Source organism: Brassica napus, chromosome C9 (genome assembly GCF_020379485.1).
Source record: "Brassica napus cultivar Da-Ae chromosome C9, Da-Ae, whole genome shotgun sequence".
NCBI lineage: Eukaryota > Viridiplantae > Streptophyta > Magnoliopsida > Brassicales > Brassicaceae > Brassica > Brassica napus.
The window spans coordinates 13,999,302-14,019,033 of NC_063452.1; the positions used below are offsets into that span (position 1 = coordinate 13,999,302).

The 19,732-nt window shown below is 36.7% G+C and overlaps 1 protein-coding gene across 1 annotated transcript; it reads left to right on the plus strand.

Moving 5' to 3' along the window:
* The first annotated feature begins 12,895 nt into the window (after positions 1–12,895).
* On the plus strand, positions 12,896–13,667 carry LOC106349053 (lipid transfer protein EARLI 1). The gene has a single exon (XM_013788943.3). It carries the CDS (start codon positions 12,970–12,972, stop codon positions 13,411–13,413), a length of 444 nt encoding a protein of 147 aa, XP_013644397.2. The 5' UTR covers positions 12,896–12,969; the 3' UTR covers positions 13,414–13,667.
* The last annotated feature ends 6,065 nt before the right edge of the window (positions 13,668–19,732 follow it).

Consider the following 19,732-nt stretch of genomic DNA (forward strand, 5'->3'; position numbering starts at 1 on the left):
GACAGCCTGTTGGAACTGTCTAGGTCTAGGCAATGACTTGACATTTCGACGCCTTAAAGAGATACATAAAAAGTATCTCTTCGACATCATCTGCCTTTCAGAGACAAAGCAAGGAAACGATCTAGTGCGAGATGTTGGCGCACAATTAGGTTTCCAAAATTATGTTTCGGTTCCTCCTAATGGTTGTAGCGGTGGTCTTGTTATCTTTTGGAACCACAATGTTCAGCTTTCTGTTTTAAGTCAATCACCTAATCTCATCGATTGTAAAGTCAGTTTCAATGAAGTTTCTTCTTTCTATTTCACGTTTGTATATGGTCATCCTGTTTCCTCACTATGCCATTACACATGGGAGAGACTTGACCGATTGGGAATAAATAGAAGAAATCAACCCTGGTTACTTCTTGGTGATTGGAATGAAATCCTTGGTAACCATGAGAAGATTGGAGGTCGTCTCAGACCGACTGCATCTTTCCAGACATTTCGAACTTTAGTACGCAATCTTGATCTTGTGGATCTTAAGTCGGTGGGAAACAGATTTTCTTAGGTAGGAAAAAGAGGAGATCATCATGTGCAATGTTGTCTTGACAGAACAATGGCTAATGGTGAATGGCTTAATGATTTTCCTGCATCAGAAACTGAATTCTTGGAAATAGGAGAATCAGATCATAGGCCTTTGGTGACTTTTGTTTCTCATGATATAGAAGAACCAAGGAGACTGTTTCGCTTTGATAACCGTTTGTGTCAGAAGGAGGGGTTTAAAGAGACAATATCTAGAGGCTGGAAAGGATCCGGGCAATCACAACTGATGAACCTCCCTCTTGCTCAACGTCTGATTAAATGTCGATCTCGGATTTCTACATGGAAAAGATTAAACCGTGTTAATGCAGAGGAACATATACAGTTGCTTCGGGGTAAACTAGATAGAGCAGTCTGCTCGGCAGCTACAACTGCACAGAAGAAAAACCTCATTATGGAAGACCTCAACCAAGCATATGTAGAAGAAGAACTATATTGGAAACAAAAGAGCAGAGTTATGTGGTTAAGAGCTGGTGACCGCAACACATCCTACTTTCATTCAATTACTAAAGCCAGGCGAAACATTATGAATCTCACCTTTATACAAGATGATCATGGAGTTATACAGAGAGGCCACAAAAACATAGCTAAAGTGGCAGAAGACTATTTCCAGAGACTTTATTCATCAACAGCAGATCCTTCAACACACTTTTCTAAAGTGTTTCAAGGTTTCCAGGCAAGAGTAACAGATGAAGTAAATACAGAACTAATTGCTAGAGTGACAGAGGAAGAGATCCAAGCTGCTATCTTTGATATTGGAGGGCATAGAGCCCCAGGGCCTGATGGTTTTTCTGCTACTTTCTACCATAACTATTGGGAGGAGATTAAGCCAGACGTAATTGCCGAGATTATTCAGTTTTTTGATAATGGCAATCTTGATAGTCGACTGAATCACACACATCTTTGCTTAATCCCAAAAGTATATCCTCCGACTGGTATGACTGAGTTTAGGCCAATTGCATTATGTAATGTGGCCTATAAAATCATTTCTAAGGTCCTGGTGAATAGGTTGAAGAAGCATCTGTCTGGCCTTATTACAGAGAATCAAGCCGCTTTCATTCCGGGAAGAATGATTACTGATAATATCATTCTTGCTCATGAGGTGTTCCACAGTCTAAAGGTCAGAAAGAGACAATCTAAATCATATATGGCTGTGAAAACAGATATTACTAAAGCTCATGATAGGCTTGAATGGAATTTCCTTGAAGAAACAATGAGGCGAATGGGATTTCATGATAAGTGGATTACCTGGATTATGAAGTGTATAAGTTCAGTTACTTTTTCTGTGCTCATCAATGGATCACCAGAGGGTTTTATCACACCGCAAAGAGGCATACGACAAGGAGATCCTCTATCACCGTATCTGTTTATTTTGTGTGCTGAAGTTTTATCACACCTAATGAATCAGGCTCAGTTCAGTCGGAGACTCCTAGGTGTAAAAATATCAAATCAAGCGCCAGCCATCAACCACCTGCTCTTTGCAGATGATTCTTTGTTCTTCTCTTTGGCTAATGCAAGATCAGGGACGCAACTTAAAAAGATATTGGAGTTATATGAACAAGTATCTGGTCAAGCTATTAACCTTACGAAGTCATCTATTACTTTTGGGAGTAAGGTTTCACAAGGTGTCAAGACGCAAATGAGAAACATCCTAGGGATACACAATGATGGTGGAATGGTCAAGTATCTTGGACTACCTGAGCAATTTGGTAGAAAAAAGAGTGAAATGTTTGCATACATTATAGACATAGTCAAGAAAGTAACACAAGGATGGCACAGAGATATCTATCACATGGAGGAAAAGAAGTTTTACTTAAAGCAATCGCTCTAGCTATGCCTATCTATTCCATGAATGTCTTTAGATTGACTAAAGAAATTTGTGAGGAAATTAATGGAATATTAGCTCGCTTCTGGTGGAGTTCAGAAGATAAGAAGGGCATTCACTGGTTCTCCTGGGATTGGATTTGTCTACCAAAGAAAGAAGGGGGGCTGGGCTTTCGCGATTTAGCAAATTTCAATCAAGCTTTACTGGGAAAGCAAGTTTGGAGGATCATGCAGCATCCTGAGTGTTTAATGGCTAGAGTGTTGAAGGCTCGGTATTTTCCAGACGGAAACATACTTACTGCGGTACTCAAAAAGAAGGCATCGTATGCTTGGAAATCACTTTTACATGGAAGAGATTTAGTCAAGCAAGGGTTGCGGGTTATTATTGGTAATGGATCAACGGTCAGCACTTGGATTGACCCTTGGATACCATGTCATCCACCACGACCCCCGAGATCTAATGGAAATGGTTTTGGATTCTCCACAGTGGATCAACTTTTGACACCAGATAGAAGTCGATGGGATGAAAACAAGCTTCGTATGGTCATCGTTGATGAAGATGTTCAAAAGATTCTAAATCTCAAGGTCAGTTCCAGAGCAAATTTAGACTTGTTGGGATGGCAATACAATGGAGATGGATTATACTCGGTGAAGTCTGGATATTGGCTTAGTACACACTTACCAACTAATCCGATAATTCAGCCAATACCTGGAAATACACTACTCAAACAGAAGATATGGAAGACAAGGATCCCGTCCAAGCTACAACACTTTCTATGGAAAATGACTTCACAAAGTTTAGCTACAAGCTATAATCTCAAAAGGCGACATATAATCAATGATGCACAATGCAAAAGATGCTGTCAGGGAGAAGAAACAGAACAACACATTTTCTTTGATTGCACCTATGCGAAAGCCATGTGGAGAGCCTCATGAGTGTCAAATTTAATAATCAATAGCTCCACGGCTTCGTTTGAGGAGAAGATCGAAGAATGTATCAGATGTAGTACATCTACAACTTTGACTCACCTACAAGATTTACCCATTTGGATTCTGTGGAGACTATGGAAGAGTAGAAATCTCCTTATATTTCAGACAAAACACGTACCGTGGAGAGTTCTGCTGCAGCAAGCAAAAAAAGATGCAAAAGAATGGCGAGATAACAATGTCCATACTCAAGAATTGACTCCTGGACAACAGAGCAATGTGAATCATTCTCGCAGGAAAATATGGAAGAGACCCAGGGAAGGATGGATAAAATGCAATACTGATGGCTCTTTCGTCAATAATCTAATTGAAAGTAAAGCTGGTTGGATTTTTAGAGATCATCGAGGTCAATACTGTGGCGCAGGACAAGCCATTGGGAATAGAGTTAACAACGCTCTTGAGAGTGAACTACAAGGTATTTTAATTGCAAAGCAGCACGCGTGGACAAGAGGAGTGAAGCTTTTGATAATAGAAGGAGATTGCAAGAAGGCAATTGATATTTTAAATAAAGAAACTCTGCAGTTCGATACCTATAACTGGATGCGTGATTTCAACTGGTGGAAAAACCAGTTTGAGGAAGTCAGATTTGTATGGACTCACCGAGATGCTAACCAAGTGGCTGACTTGTTGGCCAAGCAATCGCTACCAGGAAATGATAGATTTTATTATTACAATTATGTTCTTTCTTGTGTAACTCATTACTTACACAGAGACTTTGTAAGTTCGGAACAAGTTCATTAATAATAATCAGGTGTTATAAAAAAAAAACATAACTGTCAGAAATTACATTATAAAAAATTCAATGACATTTACCTAATTTGTACTTAAAACATGGCTAGTTTTCAAATAATCCCATTATAAAATATTTGTAGATGTAATATTTATATAAAAATATAAGGATAATAAGTACTAACATATTATTTAAAATTTAATTATACGATTGTTAAATATAAATAACTATAATGATTTAAGTTGAAAAAAACTAACAGCGTTTGAAAAATATAATTTAGTTGGAAAGCAAAACCTCTGAAAAAGTAAATAGATAAAAAGATGTTGAAGATACTCTTATGCAGTTATAATTTCTCACCCATCTCTTTTTAACTAATCAAAAGTACAAGATAACCATAATAACTTAATTAATAATGAAAAACCTAAATAATACAAATAAATAAGCTATTAAAAACATTTTTTGTCAAAGAAATGTTAAAATACATGCAAGTCTACTCATAAAAATAAATTATTCATGCAAATCTACTCATAAAATAAATGTATAGATATGTAATTACTGGTAGAGTTCTTCTTTACATGGTTATCTCAGTATAAGAAAGAACATATTAAATGAGACTAAATAAACAAGAAACATTAATTAAAATGTAGAGGACATAATAAGAAAACTAGATGCATAGGATAAGTTATGAAAGTTATAAGAAAAACATTAAATAAGATTTTCAACATAAAACGACAAATACCGTCATACGTAAATTTTATAGGACAACTTAAAGTAATGCAGTCAAATGTAAATTTCATAACATAAATAAAATTACTAACCGTAAATCGTCTAATAATATTTTATAGTTTATAATAGTACGCCTTAAAACCAAAAAAAGTCTAGATGCTAAACGCAAGTCCCAAACCCAGGACTGCACGGAGGTATACAAACAAACAAATGACCATGGGTTTCGGTAACATTGAGCTATTGGGCCATAGAGATGGGCTAAAGCCTAACATAGTAGACACACACACAATGAACTTATTCACTCGAGTTGACATGTTGAATTTCTTTTAACCAAAGTGGAATACTATTATAAAATGTGTATTTCCTTAGCGTCTAATTTACATCTAATGTATGTAACTGATGCACTTATGTGAACAAAAAACTCCAACTATGACTTTACGAGATATTAATGGCAAGACGTACTAATATTTATCAATAAATAAATATTAATGGGACTTTTATCCGAGATCTGGATCTGATCCGAAATCCGATTCGGATCTGATCCGAAATCCGATTCGGATCCGGTCCGAAAATCTAGATATCCAGAGAGGCTGAATCCGGATCCGGATAGTAAAATGTTAGATCCGCCAGATCTGGATATCTTGATTTTTTATTCCGGATATCCGGATCCGTAAGTTCTATTAATAACTATTTGAAAAATAGTAAATGTATATATAAAAACTAATTTTATTTAATAATATTTTCATTTTTATAATAGTATATGTAAATTTTGTAATATTATACATAAAAATAATTAAAAATATTATATATTTTTTTTAATTTTTAAATTATTGTTAATATTTTATATATATTAATATTATTTTATTTATTTATTTTAAAAATCCAAATCTGGATTCGGATATCTGCCGGATATTACAATTTTTAGAAGGATATTCAACACCCGGATATCCGAGAACCCCAGATCCGGATAAGGATAGTAAAATTGTGGATACGCCTGATAAAATTATCCAGATACCCGATCCGTCCCAGGCATACTCTCATATAAATATTTTAAACATTTTAATTTAAAAGTAACTTTCACATAAATTTTGTGTACAGAAATCTTAAGTGAGTTAAAGACAGAAATACAAAATCTGCGACGAAAAAGAGAACACAATCCGTAAAATGGATAATCTTTTATCACCACCTATGGACACGAGCATAATGTAAAGAAGACATTTTGGTATTAGTCTACGTGAAGGAGACCTCGAGTGTGTTTCTCATCATCTTATCTTATTTTCAACGGTTTTGTGAAAGGCAAAAAGTAGAATCATGAATAACGCTATCACATATTCTGAAGAGTGTGTTAAATTCTAAAAAAAAAAAACACTAATGTATGGAGATTGAGTATCACGATTGGGAATGTTAAAAAAAATAAAAATTAAACATTAATGTATGGAGGTTGAGTATCACAATTGGAATGGTTAATATCTCTGAAACATTATTGTATGGAGGTTGAATATATATCACTGATTGTCAAAATTTAAAATATACGTATACCCTGACGTTCTATAGTCTTATTATATAAAGTGTGGATATTTCCAAAGGTAATGTTTATGCAATGGCTCAAAACACTTCCACTCATCATCGCAAAACGTAATTTATGCATTATGGGAATTTGAACGAAATAACTGGATTATTTCAAAGCAATCGATTGTGGGATAAAGAACATGTTTAGCAAGACGAGACACAATCTTTGATTCACGGTTTCTATCGATTTGGTTGATACTACACATGCAATTTCAAGTTGTCTTTCTAGGGATCACCCCTTGAGATAGTCGTCTTTTTCTCTACTTCAAGCATATTTTCCTTCGCAATATACCTGAAAACTAGTATTAGAGTATTCAAGTATATCTAAATGTCAGAACGTTTCCTTTTCAATGCTATGCCTAGTTTTTAGAGCAATTGGATTGAAACTTTGTCATACATGATATAGAGAAAAATTGTTTATAAATTATTACTCAAAGAAAGGATAAGTTCAAGAATATGAGTTTCATCATAATCTAGGGAGCATAACAATCCAAAAATCCACACATGGCTTCAATTTTGTTCTTTTTTTCCTCAACTTCGAGATTTCAGTATAAAAACAATTACTCATTCCGTTTCATATTAAGTGTCCTTGTAGAAAAAAAATTTCGTTATAAAATAAGTATCGTTTTCGATTTTCAATGCAAAATTTATTAATTTTATTTAACAATTTTTTTATTGATTGAAATATGATTAAATATATAAATAATTATATTTTTATATAAGAAATATATAAAATTAATTGTTTCTTTAATCTACGTGCCCAAATCTAAAATGAGATTTAAAATGAAACAGCGAGTATTTAACTATGTATTCTGTTTACATACGACTTTTTGGAAAGGCTATGAAAGAATCACTTGCCTTCCACTTCCTCGTTGCTTTGAACCTTTGCGACGACCATGGCACCTTTTGGCTTGTACTCCTAAAATTGATTTTATAGTTCTCCGTGTTTATTTTTGAAACACTTTACATAGTTGTCCGTGTTTATTATTCTCCAAGTTGAAGTTTATATATTTATTCATGGAATTTTAATATAGAGTAATGTTGTTAAAAAGGTTATAAAAAGGTTTGAGATGTTATAATTTCAATAAAACGAATTGTTGTTATCCAAAAACTTATTTCACCGTAACCTAATGGTTAAGGTTTAAATGCTTCTACACTCAGATCTAGGGTTTGAACTCCATACTATGCAATTTGTTGCAGATTACAGAGAGTCCAGGTTTCAAGTTTCGGAGAGAGAGATTTATTAACGAAGATTACAAAAGAAAAAGCTTACAAAGAATCTTCAATATGGTGCAAGTAAATCTGGTCATTTCCTTCGTAAGACGGCTCAGATGATGCAGTTGGACGTAGATCTTCATAAGGCATGTAGTATTATCGGTTATCGAATCGTCTATGTAGTCATTCTCATAAATGTAATGTCATAATAAATCAGCATTAAAAAAACACTTATTTATCTAACAATATTTGTTTTAGTTGCTGGTTTTTCAAAATTGAAGCTAAAAAAAATTGGAAAATTTGCCAAAAGAAAACAAAAAACAACATAGTTGTCTCTATGGTATAAATCTATTTTTTACCATTTTTTCTCCCTTTTACCCTTTCCATATGTTAAAAATAATGAAATAAATAGTTTTAAGAATCAAAAAAATTATTAAAAATATAAACAATTAATAAAACACCCATTTCACAAACACATATTTTTTTTGGGTTGAAAAACATAATAAATAATTTTTTCAAATTACGTTATACTAAAAGTAGAATTCTTCTTCTACACAAAACGGGTGAGTAGAAAATGAATTCTAGAATGAACATATCCATCTACTTTTTTTAGAACGTACAACCTACTTTTTACTATAATTCTAAATATGGGGAATACGAATTCTACTATTTGTAATGATCGCTACTTTTACTTAGAAAGATGTTTCTACTTTTATGGAGTATTCTAAGTTATCAGGAATGCAAAATCTAAACCATACACGAACGTCTACAGAGTGTAGAAATTACATTCTGGAATTTTGTTATGTTCTACACAGTATAGAAGGTGCCTTCTACGGATAAAAAAACTGTTTTTTCAAAAATTATGGAAGTTGCAGTTTTAAAATATTCTAAAAATATTATAACTTCCTAAACGTGTTTTCATTGATTTGCTTCGTGAAAAATATAAAAAAAAAACGATTTTGAATGTTCTTCTTCACCAATCTATGATTTCCCCATGATTTCTCTATAGTTTGTCTTGTGATTTTCACAAACTCTTGTTCTATGATGCATATCTATACAACATGTGGTGTTTGGGAGTTTGGTCCAACCACGGGATTGGTTTTTTCGGCTGATGAGAAAGGGGCTAGGCTACTGCTATTGGAATCAAGTTCTACCTTAGAGGTTTTTAAAAGAATGGGTTTGGAGGATTTTGATATGGAAGAAGATAGCTTACCCGATTTGGAGTTGAGTTATCTACCTACTGAGTTGATCAATACATCAACATGTCCACCTGTGATCATTGCAAAAGATCGACAACTTCAGAATTTTGTTGGTTTTGTTCAAAAGTGTGTTTCTAAAAATGAGAATAAAACACTAGAAGTTGTACATTAGATTAAGCAGTCTTGTTCATTACATTAGAACTAGAAACCAAGCTCTCTCACAGAATCTCCTCTAGAGTCGAAGAGAGACACTCTGGGGATTGATACTTTGACATCCTCTCAATCAATTTCGATCCTCTCAATCAATTCCGGATCATTAGCTGCTTCCAAAAGATCCCATAAAACTCTGTGGCGAGCTCCGATAATGTTACCATCATGCAACAACGACAACTCCAATAATGTTACCATCATGCAACAACGACAACAATAATGTGGAGCTTCTTCAGATGCTTTCTTGCTAGGATAGCTTCCTTCACCAGTCAAACTGATGGCGTCCCTGAGCTGCGAAACCTCAATCTCCATCTTCCCCATCCTCTCTGTAAACATCCTCTCCATATTCGCCATTTTGGAACTGAGCATATCCCCCAAGGAAGTGACGGATGTCTGGATGAGGCCCTCAATGAAGCTCTTAGTTTCAGGACCAAAAGTCAGTTTTTTTTCTGCAGATCGTTTACACAGCAACTTTTTCTTTCTTGTCTCTGCTCCTTCATCAAGAATCTTTCTCTTGCCTTTTCTTGCAACCGTAACTGAAGAGGTCTCCTCGTCTGCTAAAACATCAGTATCATCTACAGCCTTATCAGCTTCTGACCCTCCATCCTGGCTGTCGGCTTCCTCCATTTCAGTCTCTTCAGGCTCTAAAACTGGCCGTTCTGTGTTGCTCCAATCAAACTTCTCTTTGATCCTATCTAGAAGAAGGTCCAATCGTTCATCTTCCATCTCACCCTTCCTCGTATAGTCAACATGCAGGAACATATCACCATTACCAGACACTGAAATAACCGAGAACAAGACACCCTGTAAGAAAGTTAAAACATTAAAAGCCATACAAATTATATACAACAACCATATATAAGAAAACAATGTGAGATAGTTACCTTTTTAGTTAAGGAGTCCTCAAGCTCAATGATGTCTTCATAAGACACTTTTGCAACTCCTTTCCAATTGCCACACCTTGGACCGACGAAGCTGCTAGAGACTTGACTCCCACATATTTCTCCAAAATCAGGAGTTGCTTCCATAATCCAAATCTGGAGAGCATATGAGAAACCCTCGAAAATGTAACTTGGCTTCTTACCCAACTTCTTCCTAGCCTTCTCAACGGAACTCAGCAGGAAGTCATAGGAGTGAAGACCCCAATGGAACTTCCGGAGATTGTCAAGGTCCATCACCAATTTGATGTACATATCAGGGATGTTCACCTTCTCATCTCTCCCCATCACCACACTCATTATCACACACAGGTATATCAACCTCATCCTATCAATCCGAGTCCACTTGTGAACTTCTTTTAGATGCACCTTTCTGATCGACTTCAACGTGATCTTATCACCTGTCCTTAGTAGGTTACTCCAAAACCCCCCGTCATTTTTCCATGTTACAACGTCACTGCTGCTTTCCCGAGAAACTTTGAGGCCTGTCACAGCATGGTACTCCTGAAGGGAAAACCGGAGAGGCGTCCTCGCAAAGACAAACCACTTCTCATGCATCTTCGAGGTAATCAGCTGCTTACACAAGAAACTATCCACCAATTTCCCTGAAAACTTGAGCTTGTTTTCCGCAATAGCCATGATGTGTTTAAAAACCAGATCTTTCTTCACATCATTGTACTATGCAGACATAGCTTTCTTCAGATCCCTGATAAGTTCCATGCGGCAGCAATTGTTGATCTTCTTGACATGAGGTTCCAAACCCTCTGCATACAGTCGCTTAGGTAGCTCTAACTCCATATCTACAAAAGACAAAAAAATGATTTTAGTGAAACGAAGTATGAAATGAACCAAAACCATAAGTCAGAAACATAATCAGTTCATATAATTAGTTAAGCAAACTAAGACAATTCAGAAACGAAATCAGTTTCACATAATCAGGTAAGCACGTCTCTTTCAGTTTTACATAACATATTGATTCAAGTCAAAGAAACAAACTTTACAGTGAAACAAAGACAAACAAAAAACAAATAACCAAATTCGCAAGTCAGAAACACAAAGACTATCATCATGTTCATTAACAAAATCAATTTAAAAACCCATGTCAAACGAAATTAATTCACAAAAATCAAACATATTCAAATTAAGGCATAAGATATTTTTTGAAGGCAAAGAACCTAACTTCACAGTGAAACAGAGACAATCACTAGAGAAAAATCAAACAAATTATAAAATCAAAAACACAAAGACTATCATTCTGTACAGAGACGAAATCAATTAACCAGCCCATGATAAACGAAATCAATTCACAAAATAAATCAGTTAATCAAAGTAACACAATTCATATTCGAAATCAGTTCATATAATCAGTTAACAACACTAAAAATCCTAACAAACAAACATAAAAAAAAAGTAACCCGAATGAAGAACTCAAACACGAAGATAAATGCAACAAAGAACCGTATAAAGTAATGTCGGAGAAAGAGAGAGGCAGAGAGATTGAAGAATAACTCGATTTCACCAACCACCAAGAGAAGCTCCGAAATCACCTTTGTGTTTGTAAGAGATCCAGAGAAGTATTAGAACAAGAAGGAGAAAGGAACAAACTTTATAACTGAAATTGGATGGAGAATTTTGGTGTTTACCTTCGGTATGTAGGAGAAGACAAAGGGGTTCCACCGGTAGGAGAAGAGAAAGGGGTTCCACCGGTGATTACACTCTCCGTTGATTTCACCGGAGAAAAGACCACGTAGAAGATACAATCGCCTTCTTGTTCGCCGTGAAAGAAAGAGGCGGAGAGATCGATCTAGGGTTAGGGGGAGTTGGGGAAATTTCGACTTTTAGATCCTTTTTTCATTTATTCCCGGTTTAAAGTTAAACCAACCGATTTTCTTTATTTTTTTTTAAATACAATTAATCATGTTTAATGGAATTAATCAAAAGTTACTTTTGGCATTATGGAAAACATTATACTATAGAGACAACTTTAGGTTAGATTTATACCATAGGGACAACTATGTTGTTTTTTTGTTCTTTTTTGGCAATTTTCCCAAAAATATTTCCGTTCAACTATATTTCATGAAAGATAAATGGGTTGTCGATAGTATTAATTGAACACCAAATGTCTAAAACATTTGATTGTTCCAAGTTGACTAATGGTTTAGGAAGAACTTTTTATTTATATTTGTATTTTTGGCAAAAATACAAATCTAATAATATTTTAAAATACAATGAAAAGATTGTATTATCATGGCATCATTTTTTGATGCGGTTTAGGCGCCATCTGAGACCGGACCGACACTGTGTTTAACATTACTGTTACTGAACTTCTGACCTGATAAAATTAATTAAAACAATTTGTAGCAAAAAATGTTCTATGAAACAGTTGAAACTAAGGTGAAAAACTTTACTTATACATAAATTTACAGAAAAAAACACATAGACACACACACAATATATTTTTTTTTTCACACACACAATATTCCAGGTTTTTCATTTGTCAATTTGCCACTAAATGTCATTATATCAATCGATCACGTAATATATACGATCATGCAAATTTTCAAAAAAAACACACACACACACAATATTCCAGGTTTTTCATTTGTCAATTTGCCACTATATGTCATTATATCAATCGATCACGTACTATATACGATCATGCTTTTTCAAAAATATATATATATATATATATACACGATCATGCAAATGTTGTTAGTTTAACTGTTTAGAGGAGATCTTGTCTAATCCAGATCCGAGAGTCCATGCGTTATGCTTAACTAAGAAGGATATTCATTTATCATTTTTATGTAATCCAATAAGAAGTATAAAACCAATTTTTTTTGATAAAATCATATACTATATGAAAGAGGTCATAAAACATCTTGGCCGATGCTTCAAACTGCTATAAAAGCCACTCGAATTCTTCATTTTCTCCTCATTCCAATTCACACACAACATAGACTCTTTTGTCTCTAACCAAAAGAGGAATTTAACAATGGCTTCAAGAACGAAAAGCTTTTTAGCCATTTTCTTGATTCTGAACATCCTTTTCTGCACAACAATCTCTGCCTACGGTAACTGCGGTTGCCCTTCTCCCAAGCCAAAACCTGACCCCTCCCATAAGCCAAAACCTAACCCTAAACCCAAACCAACCCCAACTCCAACCCCTAGCCCTGTCACAGCCAAATGCCCTAGAGACGCTCTTAAACTAGGAGTCTGCGCCAACGTGCTCAGCGGTCTACTCAACATCACCCTTGGGAAGCCACCTGTGAAGCCATGTTGCACCCTCATCAAAGGACTTGCTGATCTTGAAGCCGCGGCTTGTCTTTGCACCGCGCTTAAGGCTAACATCCTTGGGATCAACCTGAACATCCCTATCTCACTCAGTCTGCTTCTCAATGTTTGTAGCAAAAAGGTTCCCCCTGGTTTCCAATGCTAATCAAGATTATAATTATACAACCACCACTTGATGTCAACATACATATCTTCTTGTTTGGATAGACAAGATAATATATGTAATATAGATTCTGTAGTATTTTCTGTGTGTTTATGTATGAATGTATGTGTGTATGTGATTTCTACAACTCTAAACTTCACATTTGTTTTTATTTTGTTCTCTTAATTATATATACAGTCACAGGGGTGTTGTTGTACTGGTTGTTGTTTAAATTAATAAATAATATGTTTAATACTCTTTATGATCTCATAATCGTTATATAACATGTATAAAATCTTATCAGACCACGTTGATCAAGCGAAATATACACAGAAACAATCGTTTAAAATGACAGAGATGGATTTGATTACCAGAGATCAAAGGTAATTTATTAGTTGATAAGGGCAACTCGTGTATATATGGATGCGGTCGCTGATAATTGACACCTGGTGACATTCGTGTTTTAACCAAAATTCTTCGTATGTAAGAGAGTAAGACGAAATTTGTGTCAACCTCTTATCATTTTAGTGATACTGAGTACTGACAAATGGATAGGGGTTCGAATAAATCAAATGAAAAGAGGTATATGTATATATGGAATAATCAAGGATGAACTTACCAAAGAGACGGTCAACTTTATAGAACAAAAAGAAGAGGTACTAACGCGTTTTTTGAAAGGGAGGTATAGGTGTTTCCACCATAGAATTAGTTTCCAAAAAATTGAAAAAAATAGACACATAAAACTTAGATTTGTCCCCATAAAAATTCCGTTAATACCATAATATCCTTTAATTAATTAATTAGTCTAAATTATAAATAATAATTTTCATAATTGATGTGAGGTTTTGGACTTCACCACATCCATATGGGCCAGCCACAGCACTACTCGTAATGGACCAAGGCAACTCGCAGGTCCACTCCAGCTCACGTACCTCATCACACACAATATATAACATATGATTAGTGCTGTGATTAGGTTAAGCGAGCATAAGGAAACATACAGTTTACGGCAACAAGAATCAGATCAGTCAGTTCAATAAGCAAGAAGAAGGAGTCAACAATACAAGATAAGACTTAAGTCTATCTTATCTAAGGGCTTTGTTGTATCTTCTAGCTTGGAGTATTTGGTTCTTTGTAAACAAACTATCTAGCACACTGATTTGGTGTTATTAGAGTCTCTTTGATCTAGTGGAGTTTGGGAGTAGGAGTTCTCCCACGAGACGTACCGTGCGTGCTACATGCTGGGAACTCGTTAAATTGATTGTGTCTTTACTTTCAGTTTAAACCTAGATCTAAGACTAACTTGAAACCTAAGTAACCTAACTAAATTCTTCTACAAGTGGTATTAGAGCATCCATGTTACATCAAGGTTGGTTAGGATAGAGAAAGAGAGATATAACCAGTACTTGTTCGATGGTGACGTCGAAGGAACGCGTGGACATAGACCGTTTCGAAGGTGATGGTGATTTCGCTCTATGGAAGGTGAGGATGCTTGCTCACTTTGGAGTACTCGGATTGAAAGCGATTCTCACTGATGAGAAGCTTTTAAAGGATGATTCAGACCCAAAGGATGAACCCGAGTCTGCCATAAAGGACACGGGAAAGGGGATAGCTGGACTTGTTGCAACCACACCTGCAATTGACCCTGCAAATTTTGAAAAATCAGAGAAAGCCAAGGACCTGATTGTGCTGAATGTTGGGAACAAAGTCTTAAGGAAAATTCAACACAGTGAGACTGCAGCTGCAATGTGGAGTACACTAAACAATTTGTACACAGAAACTTCCTTACCCAACCGGATTTATCTACAGCTCAGGTTCTACACTTTCAAGATGGCTGATTCAAAATCTATTGATGAGAATGTGGATGACTTCCTAAAGCTAGTGGCAGATTTAAACAATCTGCAAGTTGAAGTATCAGAGGAAGTTCAAGCTATCCTACTGCTAAGCTCTCTGCCTAACAAGTATGATCAACTCAAGGAGACTCTCAAGTATGGGAGAGACACACTGAGTCTAGCTGAGGTTACTGGGGCCGCTTGGTCCAAAGAGAGAGAGAGAGCTGATCAAGAGTGGTAAGTTTACCAGGTCAGGTGGAGAAGGTCTAATGGTGACTGATAGAGGAAGATCAGACCAGAGATCTGGAAAGGGCAATGGAAAATCCTATAAAGGAAGATCCAAAAGCCGGAATGGAAGATCTAAGTCACGTCCTAGGAAAAACAAGAGAAACAAAGGATGTTTCATATGTGGTAAAGAGGGCCATTGGAAGCGAGAGTGCCCTGAGAAGAGATCTTTCAAACCACAGGAGTCAGCCAATATAGCAGCAGAGTCTACAGAGCCTCTAATCCTAACCGTCAGCACCAAGGATACTGAAGATGAGTGGGTGATGGATTCAGGCTGTTCGTTTCATATCACACCTGACAAAAGCTTCCTATTTGACTTGGAAGAATTCAAGGGAGGCAAAGTGTTAATGGCGAATAACACTCACAGCAACGTTCAAGGAATTGGAAAAATTAAAATTCTTAATCCAGATGGTTTTCTGGTTATCTTAACAGGAGTCATATACACGCCAGATATGAGCAGAAATTTGATTTCGTATGGAATGTTGGAAACATCAGGTTGTCGATATGAAGGCAACGACCTCATGGTCAATTTCTACAAGGACGATAAGAGGATTCTCTCAGGAAGATATCATCTCGGACTATATTATCTTCAAAGAACAGCTTTAAGAGGAGAGGCTATTCTATCAAGACCTGAAAGGAATATGACTAATGTTTGGCACTCACGCCTCGGTCATATGAGTCTCAAGAATATGTCTGAACTTGTCAAGAATGGATTTATCACTGACAAAGATGTTAAGGAGTTGGATTTCTGTGAGCAATGTATAATTGGGAAGTCGCATAAGCTGAGCTTTCCTAAAGCTAAGCACGTGACTAAAGGGATTCTAGAGTGTGTTCACTCTGACCTTTGGGGCTCTCCGTCTACACCAGACAGTCTTGCTGGAAATAAGTACTTTGTGACTCTTATTGATGATTTCTCAACGAAAGTCTGGATTTATTTTTTGATGACTAAAGATGAGGTATTTTCTAAGTTCAGAGAATGGAAGGCTGAAGTTGAAACTAAGACAGAGAAGAAGATCAAATGTTTAAGAATTGATAATGGCTTGGAGTTCTGCAATAAAAGTATGATGAGTATTGCAAGAAATCTGGGATTAATAGGCACAGAACCTACACTTATACTCTGCAGCAGATGGGGTTTCAGAGAGGATGAACAGAACTATTATGGATAAGGTGAGATGTATGTTAGCCGAATCTAGCTTGGACCAAAGCTTCTGGGCAGAAGCTGCAGCTACTGCAATATATTTGATTAACAGGTCACCCAACTCTATTTTGAATTTTAAGCTGTCTGAGGAAGTTTGGTGAGGTTTCAAACTTGATTTGGGACACCTTAGGACGTTTGGATGTTCCACATATGTTCATGTGATAGAGGAGGAAACTGGACCCAGAGCCATCAAGGGAGTGTTTGTAGGATATCCTATGGGCTCTAAAGGATATCGAGTATGGATAGAAGACGAAGGGAGGCGTAGAACAAGTAGAAACATTGTCTTCAATGAGGATGAACTATATAAGCATACGCTTGCCAAAGAAAAGGAGAGCACAAAAGTAACTAAGGAGAAAGAGAAGCATCGTGAAACACGAACTAAGAAGAGAGTATCATTCAGTGATAAATTGATCAGGGGACCTTCTCGTTCTTCCGAATCCAAAGATTCACCTGATCAAGGTGGAGAAGATTCATCATCTGACAACTCTACCAGCTCTAGTAACAAGGAACGCGGTGAGGAAGTTGAGAGTGAGACTGGAGACACTAAATCACTAGACACTTATGTCTTGGCACGAGATAGAGAGAGGAGACAGAATGCGAGACCACCATCTCGATATGAGGATGGAAATTTTGTAGCTTACGCGCTCATTGTCATTGGAGATCTGGAAGTAGAGGAACCCAAGTACTTTATTGAAGCCATGAGAAGTCGAGAGAGAAAGCTATGGAAACAGGCTGCTGATGAGGAGATGAAATCTCATAGACAGAACAGAACCTGGGATCTCATTGATAGACCAGCGAAGGCAAAGCTTGTCGGATGCAGATTGTTGTTTAAGCTAAAGTCGGGAATCCCAGGTGTTGAGGATGAATGATACAAGGGCAGATTAGTTGCTAAAGGATATTCTCAGAGAGAAGGAGTTGACTATAATGAGATCTTCTCACCGGTTGTAAAACATGTCTCCATCAGGCTTATGCTTAGTATTGTGGTGAAACTAGACCTAGAACTAGAACAGATGGATGTGAAAACAGCCTTCCTACATGGGAGCTTAGAGGAAAGAATATTAATGGAACAGCCTGAGGGCTTTATAAAACCAGGAACAGAGAACAAAGTTTGCTTGCTGAGAAAGTCTCTGTATGGTTTGAAATAGTCTCCAAGAAGATGGAACCACCAGTTCAACAGTTTCATGAAGGATCAGTTATTTGAGCGTTGCAGCAAAGACCTATGTGTCTACATGAGAGATGTTAAAACCGACGAAGCCATCTATCTACTTCTCTATGTCGATGACATGTTGATTGCTTCAAGAAACAAGAAAGTGATCAAGGATCTTAAAGAGAAGCTGAGTGGAGAGTTTGAGAAGAAAACATGGAAAAAGCATCCAGAATATTGGGAATGGACATCATCAGAGATAGAAAGAAAGAAACGTTGATTCTGTCCCAAAGAAAATATATTGACAAAGTGCTAAGAACGTTCGGAATGCAGGACGCCAAGGCTGTAGTCACTCCCACCTCATCTCAGTTCAAGCTTCAGAGTCTAACAGGAAAAAAATGGAAAGAAGAGGCAGCGCATATGGAAAGGATTCCTTATACCAGTGCTGTAGGAAGCCTAATGTATGCAATGGTCGGGCCGAGGCCCGACCTAGAATTTGCAGTAGGCTATGTCTGTCGCTTCATGAGTAAACCAGGAAGGGACCACTGGTCAGCAGTCAAATGGGTTCTAAGATATTAACAGGGAGCAATGAATTCAGATTTAACATTCAAGAAGCATTCTACACTACAAGTAGAAAGGTTATTCAGACTCAGATTATGCAACAGACATGGACAAGAGACGTTCAGTAACAGGCTATGCATTCAAGTTCGCAGGTAATACATTTTCTTGGAAATCATGTCTACAAGCAGTTGTTGCACTATCCACTACAGAAGCCTAATACATGGCTATGAATGAAGCAGCTAAAGAAGCAATGTGGCTAAAAGAAATATGCGCAGAGTTAGGATTCAAGCAACACAGGATCAAACTCTATTGTGATTCTCAAAGTGCTCTAGCCCTAGCAAGAAATCCGGTCAATCACGAGAAGGCTAAGCATATAGCTACCAAGTTCAACTTCATTCGAGACCTAGTGGAAGCATGAGATATTGTTGTAAACAAGTTTCATACTAATGTTAACCCTGCGGATTTCCTAACAAAGACGGTACCTGGTCAGAAGTTCCAGCTTTGCTGTGAGCTTTTGAATGTCCTCTGACTAGACATGAAGCAGCTCCAGGTGACTCAGGTGGCTTGACCCCATCCTCGCAAATCACAAGTAACAACCTCATGTTAGTGGTTACGAGCTGGAGTCAACAGACAACTGATACTATCGTGACAGTAAATTAAGAGGAGTAACCCGGAGTAGAAGCAGAATCGAGAAGAGTGCTCGGTTCAGGTGGAGGAGCTCATCAAACAGTCACGGGTTTGATGTTATGAAAGAGGGGAATTATGACTTTCACATCTCTGATATAACACCTACAGTGAGAAAAACAGAAAACAATTGTCAGTGACTACTTTTGTCCTAAGATAAAAACACCACCGACGAATGAGGTTTTCCTGTGAGCTTACCTAAAGGAGAAAAGCATGTGTTGGACAGTGTCAGATCAAGGAAAAGTTTCAGGTTCGAAACCTAATCAACTCGTCGCAGAGCTGAATCGACTGCTAAAACATTAAGAGGAGTCATATCGACAGAACACAACACACGCAATGAAGAATCTGTTGAAACAAAATCTTACTTGGTCTACGAAAGAGGTGGAGTATAATGATGGAGCTAAGGTATGAGCTCAAGCGGTGATTGAATCAAGATCGCCTTCGGAAATGAAGCTCACGATAGAGCTGAACACGTGTCAGAGAAGGTGAAACGGTCACTGGAGAAGACATGCAAACGGAATCAAAGAATTAGCAAACTGCTGAATTGAACATCTTCTCATCTTTGGAAATGATCCTATTCTCTCAAAGTCTTAAGAGGGATTAGATGTACCTGAGGAT